General features: G+C 46.0%; 1 protein-coding gene across 1 annotated transcript in view; it reads right to left on the bottom strand.

Annotated features, from left to right (window-relative positions):
• Atp10a (ATPase phospholipid transporting 10A (putative)) overlaps positions 1 to 9,813 on the bottom strand; it is a 165,568-nt gene extending 155,755 nt beyond the window's left edge. The window contains exon 1 of the mRNA XM_021203618.1: positions 9,101 to 9,813. Within this exon, the coding sequence (XP_021059277.1) occupies positions 9,101 to 9,561 (461 nt within the window). The 5' untranslated portion in view covers positions 9,562 to 9,813. The remainder of the gene's footprint in view (positions 1 to 9,100) is intronic.
• Positions 9,814 to 10,143: the final 330 nt, after the last annotated feature.

The raw sequence follows: 10,143 nt of genomic DNA, 5'->3' as shown, positions 1-10,143 counted from the left end.
CAGACAGACAGACAGACAGACAGACATTCTTTAGGTCACACAGCAGACTGAAGACAAAGTCAAGCATAGAAGTGTATCTCAGTTGTAGAACACTTAGAATGTGTAAAACTAAGTTAAATCCCCTGTAGCAAGGAAAAAAAAAAAGAACTCAGATAAGATGTAGGGAAGTAGTGATAACTTAGGTAGGGTTTGTATAAGGAAGGGATGTCGACCTAGCACCAAGGTTCCATGCACAGTGGGATGATGAGGTTTGCCTATTGAGATCTGTTGCCTACAGCTGAAGGGATGAGAATGCTGGTTCCAGTGCGTTAGATTGATTTAAAAAGACAGCAGTAGAAAGACAGGAGTCATACTGAAGGGGCATCTTATCACCCACAAGTGCAAGTGACCACAACACACAAGAGAAGGTGGAAGAAGGTCCCTTATATGGGGCAGAAAAGCCTTCTGTAGTCCCACAAAGGATGCTGAAAAGTGTAGTCCTTCAGCAGGAAACTATGATTCCTTACTCTCAGAGAGTAGACAAGCGTGGAGAGACTATTATATAGTTTCCTGTTATCTCCCATCATAGAGTATTCTGTGTATGTTGTCAAAGTTAAGCCTAAAATGAGTGTTAGCATTCTGTCTAAGCTCCACCCACAGTTACGTGGCAACAGTCAGGTAGGCCTGACCCACTATAAAAGGGCCGCTAGCCCCCTCATCACTCTCTTGCTCTCTTGCTTTCTCTTTTTCTTGTTCTTGCTTTTCCTTGCCCCCTCCCAATCCCTTTCCTTCTCACCATGGGCTCATGGCTGACCTCTACTCCCCTACTTCTCTACTCTCTCTGCTTTTCTCTGCCTCTACTACACTTTTGATTCCCCTCTCCATGCTCTGAATAAACTCTATTCTATACTATACTGTCCTGTGGCTGGTCCCTCAGGGGGAAGGAATGCCTCAGCATGGGCCCACTAAGGCGCCTCCTTCCTCCACACCTCACCACACCTCCATAGAACATATCCCCTAGGAAAGTCCTAGGCTCAGGCAGTTCTTGGACCTATCCCTCCAGAGTACATTGCATGGTAGCTTCCTTATAGGACAAAGAGGCACGGGAATAAGATCTGCCAGAAATCGGCTGCTTTTACCTCTGGATGCATAGGCCTGGCCACCTCTGGCTGTTCAGGCCTGACCAGCTATGGTCGTGTAGGCCAAAGCAGGGGAGAAAAAGACCAAAAGTAAAACCTCCTTATCTAAAGACGAATTACATGCCATGTCTCACATGACAGAGGGGTGCATTCTCTGACCCAGTGGAGGATCTGAGTCTGCAGCCGCACCTTAAATGCCTCAAACAACAGAGAGGCAAATAACAATTACTCTGCCCTCAAGTGTTTGCCAAACTGACATAAAGGGATGCTGGGACCAGGGCAGCCTTGTACCTAAGTCTACCGCCTAACTAGCATGAGACCACATGATAGTTCAATTAGTCATGCCCTTTATCTTGGCATTCAATTCTTCCTCTTAGGAAAATCTAATTTCAGGGACTATAACCTAACCATCCATGGGCCCTCATTAAAGGAGGATCCCAGATACTTGATCATCAAACTCCCAGTTTTGGAAAATCATTCAGAATACCAAAATACTATCTTTGACAGTTTTCTTTGTAGAATAGCATATGATTCAAGTAGTACAAAGAGTTTGGCAATGATGCTTCTGGATGTTTTCTAAAGCATTCCAAAAGCCAATACTAATTTAATTTCGTTATTTTGCTTTACAAATTATGCCTCTAAACAGGCAATCTATTTTTAAGCAGAATGGTGTTAAGAAATATGCTTACTGTTGTCAATACATGATTTGCCCATGGACAAAAGGAGTAAAGAGTTGGCTTTAGCCTTCTTTGTTAGAATAATCTATAAGGTAAATTCTCATTAAGATTTGATATGACTGTTTTCATCTGTTGGCTGAGTATATGGAATGGGAAGGTAGATTTTTAAAAAGGTTCTCTTAGCTTGGTTAATTTTGAAAAGTTTCATAAAGTAAATCATTTACTCTTGACATGGCAGCCAAGACTTGGGTAGTGACTTAGGATGATCAACGCAGGGGTTCTAAGCCTCCAAGTTTCAACCCCTTGGGGATCGAATGATCCTTTCACAGGGGTCACATATCAGATATTCTCCATGTTAAATATTCACATTACAATTCCTAGAAAGTAGCAAACTTACAATTATGAAGTAGCAATGAAATAATTTTATGGTTGGGAGTCACCATAATATGAGATGCATTAAGGGTCATGGCATTCAGGGAGTTGAGAATCACTGTTCTAGAGTGTTCTCAAAAAGTAACTGTTGAGGAAAAAGCAAGGCAGTCACTATCTCTGGGAGTATACTTTTAAAATGGAAGTGGAAAATAATTCCTTTGGGGAGAATACAACTTAAAATTATATTAACTCTTTTCATAGCTTGACATATAAAATGTATTTACTCTATAACCTTGGGTTTAACAATTTGATGTTATCAAAATATGTATTGCCATGTTTTCAAATGCTAGATATGGTCATTTAAGGTGACAGTTCCAAATTTTAAAATATTTAGCTCATCAAATTGTGTCTGGTTTTTTGTTCATTAAATAATAGCTGGTGTTGTTAATATTTAATAATATTGAAAGCAAATATACAAAGTTCATCATATGTGAAAGCAAAAAAACACCACTTAAACATTGTTGAGGTATGAATAGATAGGGCCTCCAGACTCGTATATTTAAGTCTTGGCCCATTGGAAGTGCTGCTATTAGGAGGTGGATCCTTGTTGGAGTAGGTATTAGAAGAAGTGTGCCACTGGAGGGGCAGGCTTTGAGGTCTGCTATGTTCAAGCGAGGCCCAGTGGGGCCCACAATTTCTTTCTGCTGCCTATGAATCAAGATGTAGAACTCTCAGCTCCTCCAACACCATGCCAGCCTGAATGCTTTCCACCATGACTGAACCTCTGAAACTGCAAGCCAGCCCCAAGTAAATGTTTTGTTTTGTAAGAGATGGCCGTGGTCGTGTTGTCTCTTCACAGCACTGAAACCCTAAGACAGACACTTTCTATTCAGATTCATTCCTTGGATGCTGACATTATTTACAAAGCTTCCAAAGGGCTTGTTTCTTGTTCCTTGCTTACAGGAGTCTGATGTGAACAAACAGCTAATTATAGAACTTCTACAGAACTCGGGCGTAAGGTCAATTGTACAACTGATTTTAACTCATGTTAATCTTGATGTAAACATTTTCCTCATATAACCTTGTCTCTTAATATTCCCCACAAAGTTGTACAGTTATTATCTCCTGACTTATGCTCTATATCTCTGTCAACTATTAAGTTTTATCATAACCCCTTGGATGGACCCTCCTCTGAGACACTCTTAATTGCTGCTTCCCTTATCAACCTACTGTCACCCTTGAAACAGTTACCAAGAGATAAAACAGTTCAGTGACCAGCAAAAAGGGCGGAATGAGGCATGGTTGAGCCAACTCATTGCTCTTCTTGCCACTCTGGACATTGATTTGGGGACTCAGAATGAAAACAGCTGGACTGAAGCCTTTTTTGCATAGATTAACCTCTCTGTCTCACTAGCTCAGATCAGCTAAACATCCTTCAGGGCTACCTTGACCTTTTGACTGATACAGTACTCCAAAAGTAAAAAGCACTATATCCGACTACTGCTAAGAATGGGAATCTATGTCCTCCTCAAACAATGCTGCTTCTGGGCCAGCAAACCCTAACTGGTTTGAAATGGAACCTAAAGACACAGGGACCAGGCAAGAATTACTCTGGCACGCTCCCACTCTGTCGTCCTCCTTATTAATTCTCATACCTATGATTTTTACCCTGTCTTTTAAATTTTTCACTTACGGAACTTCACTCTCTATCCAAAGAAAATGTACCATGTAAGTTCTCCCAATACCTCTCTTCCTATAAAAGATCCATATATTCCTAAAATATCTGGGGGAAAAAAAAAAAGACTTTTAGATGCTGCGGCAGCACTCTGGCTAAAAGGGGACATTCATCCTTTTACCCTGTAAATTCTTTACATTTGCCCTCTATTTTCTCCTCTGATGCTTTGTAGCTCCCTGCTACTTCTGCTAGCTCATTTTGGTGGAACAGTCCTGCCAATGGGACCAGCCACTGCCACCCTGAATCAACTCTATGACCACTCTCTCTCACCTCTGTTCCTCCCTATCCTTCAAATTTCCCAGGAAATCTCTGATTCTGTAAGCAAACCATCTGCTTACAGATGGAGGCGTCGCATGACTATTTCCAGAGTTTCTTTATGAATGTAGGATGACAGTCACCTGATCCATCATAGCCAATCAAGTTAAGACACACCCCTGGCTACATGACCAGAGGACCCTGAGGTACCCACTGACAAAGACTCTCTTCATCAGAAAGCAGCTATAACGCCCCTGTCGTGCATTTCTTTACATCCTCTCATAGTTAGGAACGTTGGTTTAGTGCTGAAGGTCTATACTTCAGCTTCTCTTACAGACTACAGAAGTCACTCTCACCCCAGAGGCCATCTTCCATCTTCCCTTGGAGACCTTTTGGCCATCTCATACATGAGTGACAAGATGCCCGTCTCTGTGAATAAACATCATCCTACCTAGGGTCAGGCAAAGCCTCTTTCTTCCTTTCTTTCTCTTTCTTTCTTTCTTTCTTGCTTGCTTGCTTGCTTGCTTGCTTACTTGCTTGCTTGCTTTATTGCTTTCTGACTGGTCTATCCACAGCTGTGTCCTTTTAATAAGCTAACACTGATGACCTTCCAGACAATAGATAAAGGGTGGGTCCTTCTATTCCTTTACCACATCTCACAGTGGCACAGTCAACCCTCCATACCTGCAGGTTACACATCTAAGAGCCCAACCAACCTAGAACTAAGCCTAAACAATACAAAAGAACAACTCTTTACATAGTATTTCCAATGTGTTAAGTATAAAGTCATCTAGAGTTGATTTAAAGTACGGGGGGGGGGGAGAGTTTGATGAAAAGAACTACACTCTTCACATAAGGAATTGAAGTATACTTGTTAATTGGTACCCACATAATCCCTATTGGACACTTCATCTGTAGATCGCTATCAGCTACACATTGCTGGGACTCTTGCCCTGGACTCCTACCAGAACATATGCTAATGTGGGCTATCCCACTCAGGCTGTCTCTCTCAATCCCTGTCCTAGAGACAGATATTTCTCAAGCCCACTAAGTGTGACTCAGGGGATCTCCCTAAATAGAGTCTGCAATCCACTAGAGGTTAAAATGCGTTCAGAACATAGACAGTGACTGCTTAAAATGCATAGCCTAGGAAGCTGAACTCCTGACAAGCACTATAGAAGATTCTCAGAGCAAGGAGCTCAAGAGCCCTGTGACTGGGCAGCAGAAACACAAGATGCCATATGAAGAGTGACATGTTATTAATTCACCTTCAAGGACAAGGTCTTAGGTAAGGGCTCTCATGATTTGAGCTCAAAGTACTGGCTCTCACCTATAGTCCCAGCTACTTGATGACTGAGGCAGATGGGTTACTTGAACCCTGAAATCAGGGCGAGCCTGGGCACATTGCATATCTCAAACACACACACACATACACACACACACACACACACACACACACACACAGAGAGAGAGAGAGAGAGAGAGAGAGAGAGAGAGAGAGAGAGAGAGAGAGAACTGCTCTGATTGAATAAATACCTCATTTGTACTGTAACTGAAACATGGCACCTGGAATAGGCACAAGAGAAGACAGACTTCCACATTTTACAGTAGCCTGTGACTTCCTGTGCTTACAAAGGTACTAGTCAGAGTGACCTAACCAAAGTCTCTTCCTGAGCCCACTGAGTGAGGTGACCCATGAGTCAAAGCTCATATCTGTCCTAACTCCATATGCCTTTTAATTCATTCTTGGTCTCTCTACGCCCTGGCCACACATGTTACTCCATTTCCACCATCCCTTATCTGCAGCACCCACAGCCCCTGCACATCTCTGGTCACATCCCTCTTTGGTCCTTACATGGCAACTCCAGATCCTTACCTATCTTCTCTAAGAGGTGCTTCCTAGTAATCACTCTGCATCTCAGGATCAAGAGCCCAGCCTAGGGCCTAGCTCAGGGCCCTAACAGCAGCCCTGGATGGAACCCAGCTTCCTCTTCCTTTCACCCAAAGGGCCTGATAATATCAATCCCAAACTTCACAGAATGGAAGAATTTGACCTGTCATCCCATAACAAGGAAGAGAAGTGGGGCATAAGCCTAACAGCTCTTCCCACAGTTGGGAAGTGATAAAAGGGGGGGGGGAGGAGAAAAGTTCTGCCTTGGATGAAAGGTCAAAGATGGAGGTGAGATACCTGAGGTGAGGCTCCACATACACATACCATCTCTCTCAAGCCCACAAACTACCCAGTGCCTTCCCTGGATGAGAAGGAAAACTTCCAAGGGAAACTATTTAAGAATTTAACTTAGAGGCAGGGAGTATGGGGAATATCATAGGCCTCTTTGAAGGCTGTTACTAAATGCTCAGGAACCAACGGGGAACCTGAACTTCAGTGAATGTGGGTTTACAGTGTCAGTTCTCTGCCTTGGTTTTCTCATCCACAGAGTGGGGCAAATGACAAATAGGCCACACTCTGCCAACAGAAAAGAAACTATTTCCTAAAGCTAAAGTATTTCTGAAAAAGAGGCTACTGGAAGGACAGGCTGGATAGAAGTGGGAAATACATGTTCCCAGATGCAGAGACTTGTTAAAGCCCCACTTTGACGTGTGCAGGGGACAGACACACAGCTGCCTGGAGTTGGAGACACTGATGGCTTTGTATGAAGGATTCCGCACTGGCTTGCTGAGGCTTCTGGTGCACAGGATTCAGGAAATTCCATAGCCCTTCCCATCCACGTCATCATGTCTGGTGACTAGCCAATGAGCACCTCTCCAGAGCCAGCACCCGGCCTTACGCAAATGTGGGCCATCACATAAGAATCACATCTTTGCTACTTCATACTCATGCCTAGGCCTATTCCCAAATCTGCTAGACCTAACACTGAAGATGTGATACTTTAGGAAAAAAAAAAAATGTGCCAGTGGTTCTTACAAAAAGTCTAAAAACTATAAGCATAGGAATGTAAGAAACCTGTTTGAGGCTCAGACCACTCTGTAGTAGCTACAACCTCTCAGAACCTTAACACTGCTCAGGCAGACAAAAACAGTCAAGTTGACCTAGGCAACACAACATGGGCCCATATCAAAAATAAAACACAAAAACTCTCCTATAGAGAAAAGGATTCCCAGTCTTCTAAGTTATCCCAAGGGACAAGTTCAACAACATCACACATATGTTCAAGGCTCAACTTGCCACTGAAAAGCAGGGCTTCTTAGGGTGTTTTCAGGCATGGTGAAAACTGAGCATGAAGAATGTCATCCAACTATGAGGCCATGTCCAACGAGGTAAGCCAGAGACAAACAATGAACTGAACTGTAGATGATGGCCAAGACATTAGTTTCTTCAGGGGTGTCCCAGCTGATGGACAGAGAGCTCCAAGATGATCTACCTCCATGTGGATATCCAGGTGGGGAATAAAGGGAGAAAGTTCACCAGGAAACCCTGGCTCACATCAGATCCCTAGGGTTGGTTCTGAGAGACTTCTTTCATCAGAAGGAAGTAATTCTCAGGTCACCAACCTGGGAAGCAGACCCTCAAGGTCTCTTTCCACTGGAAACAAGTTTTGGCCAGAGGGGGATAGTGGTGACCCACACCTTTAACACCAGCATTCAAGATGCAAAGGGAAGTGGATCTCTGAATTAGAGGCCAGCCTGGTCTACTGAGTGAGCTGTGGGTCAGCCAGGGTTACATAAAGAAATTGTCTCAGAAAATAAAACAAAAAAACAAAAAAGGATGGAAGGAGAAGCTGCCGGCCCCTGTGGTTGAATTGGGAAAAAGCTGGAAGAAGCTGTGGAAGAGGGCTACCCTGTAGGACGACTAGAAGTCCCAATTAACCTGGACCCCTGAGATCTTTCAAACACTGGACCACCAACCAGGCAGCATACACCAGCTGATATAACCCCAACACATATACAGCAGAGGACTGCTGGGTCTGGGTTCAATCAGAAAAGATGCACCTAACCCCTCAAGAGACTGGAGGCCCCATGGAATTTAGAGGTCTGGTGGGGTGGGGGTGTGGGGGTGGGGACATCCTCGTGGAGAAGGGGTGGGAGGAGGTATGGGATGTGGAAAATTCGAAGGGTGACCAGGAGGGGAATAAAATCAGGAGTGACAAATAAATTAATTAATTAACTAATTAATTTTTAAAAAGAACTAATGAAAGAGAGAAAGAAAGAAAAAAAAGAAAGAAAGAGAGAGGATGAGGAAGAGGAGGAGGAGGAGGAGGGGGGAAGGAAGGAAGGAAGGAAGGAAGGAAGGAAGGAAGGAAGGAAGGAAAAGATGGCTCGTGGCATGGCTGTAATCCCAGCACTGGGGAAACTAAGGAAGGAAGCTCATCACCAGCTCATCAGCCTGAGCTACATAGAGATCCTATCTCAAAAACACTGCAGAAAGGAGAAGGAAGATGCCTAAGGAAAGAAGAGGCAAAGGAGGAGAGAGGGAGGGAGAGGGGCACCAGCAGGGACAAGGAGGAGCAAAGAGACTAAAAAAATGGTACCCAGACTGTGGCGGGATCACAGCTAACTTAAGTGGATGGACTGTTGTTTTGCCTGACCTTCAATCTAATCTGTGCCAGATGAATCAGAACTTTTTGTCCCAAGATAACTATTATCGAAGACCAAGCTATGAATTCCTGTGTGTTAAATGCCATGGTGACTTGGCCAAGAATTCAGGTCAGGACTTGAGGTGATCATATTCTAGGCATAGGGTAGGGGCAGTTGTGGATGAAACTGACCAAGTGCAAGCAGATGCCAACTATGGGTTTGTTCTAGTTTAGAAATTAAGTTTAGTGCTAATCGGGAGCAGGGGACCTGTGCGCACCCCTGCATCTAGGGCACTGATACATCTTTGAGGATGAATGACTTTCACCTGGCCCAGGATACTCCGCAGACCATCCTGGCCTCGTGCAAGTCACACTCAACACCTTTTCCGGATGCTCAGTTTGGCTCACCTGCTGAAGACAAGGCAGCCCAGGTGGTTGATTTCATGGTCCGAGCGGTGGCGGCTGTAGTCTTCCCACAGGTCCTTGATGGCTGTGACCGCCAGGATGAAGAGCACAGGCGCCAGTGCCAGGCCTGGCTGGAAGGCGTTCACAGCCGGCACAAAGTTGAGCAGCGCAATGAAGACGAAGTACACATTGGCTAGGCGGTGGAACTGCTCGAAGAGGTTCTTGGGCAAGAAGGACAGCAGCGTGTACTTGGTGGTCTTGAGGCGGTTGTCGGCCAGGTGCTGGATGCAGCCGCGCATCAGCAGCCGCTCGCCCTTGGGTGCTCCGGCCGTGGAGTCCTCGGTGCCCAGAGGTGGTAGCAGGTTGGAGCGCACCGTGCGCGTCCTGCCCTCCGAGCGCCTTCGTCGCGGCCGCCGCAGTCCCGAGAATGCGGGCTCTTCGGCCGCCGCGGGCTCCCGCTCCATGGCCGCGTGTCGCCGCGCCCGGCTCCTCTGCCGCTCGCGCCAGCCTCCTAGGTGATCATCGCCCGCCGCCCGGGCGCGGCAGCGCGGACTCCCCTCCTGCAGGACGCACAGAGACCGTGGTCAGCTTGCCGCGCCCCGCCCAGCCTGCGCAGCCTGTCCAGCCTTCGAGGTCTACTAGTCCCCGAGGGCGGGAGGTCGCGGGCGGGCCCGACGCTCTGCCCCTCGCAGTCCCCTCCCGCCACCCAGGCGGCCAGGGCGGTTTCCGCCGAGGTGGCTCCTCTGCCCCGCCCTCACTCAGCGCCCAGATTCAGAGTGGGCGGATAGCGGGAAACAAAAAGAGCCCGCGCTGGAAACTTTAGAGAGCTTTACTTTCGTTTCTCTGAGGCATTCAGTTTAGTCCCAGAGAGTTTGCAAACTCACTGTGCCAGTAAGAGAAGAAGATTACAGGACTGAGTATCAGTTCGCCCCATCCCCTCCAAGCTCGCGCGCTCTGACTAGAGCAGACAGACTTGATCCAGGACCGGGAAATGGGTGTCTGGAGAGCTGGTTTAGGACCTCCTCAAGGCTGGGTCACTTGGAGTT

The sequence above is a fragment of the Mus pahari genome, chromosome 1 (assembly GCF_900095145.1).
Source record: "Mus pahari chromosome 1, PAHARI_EIJ_v1.1, whole genome shotgun sequence".
Classification (NCBI taxonomy): Eukaryota; Metazoa; Chordata; class Mammalia; order Rodentia; family Muridae; genus Mus; species Mus pahari.
Note: the sequence above shows the minus strand (reverse complement) of the source record. Positions and strands in the feature narration are given on the sequence as shown.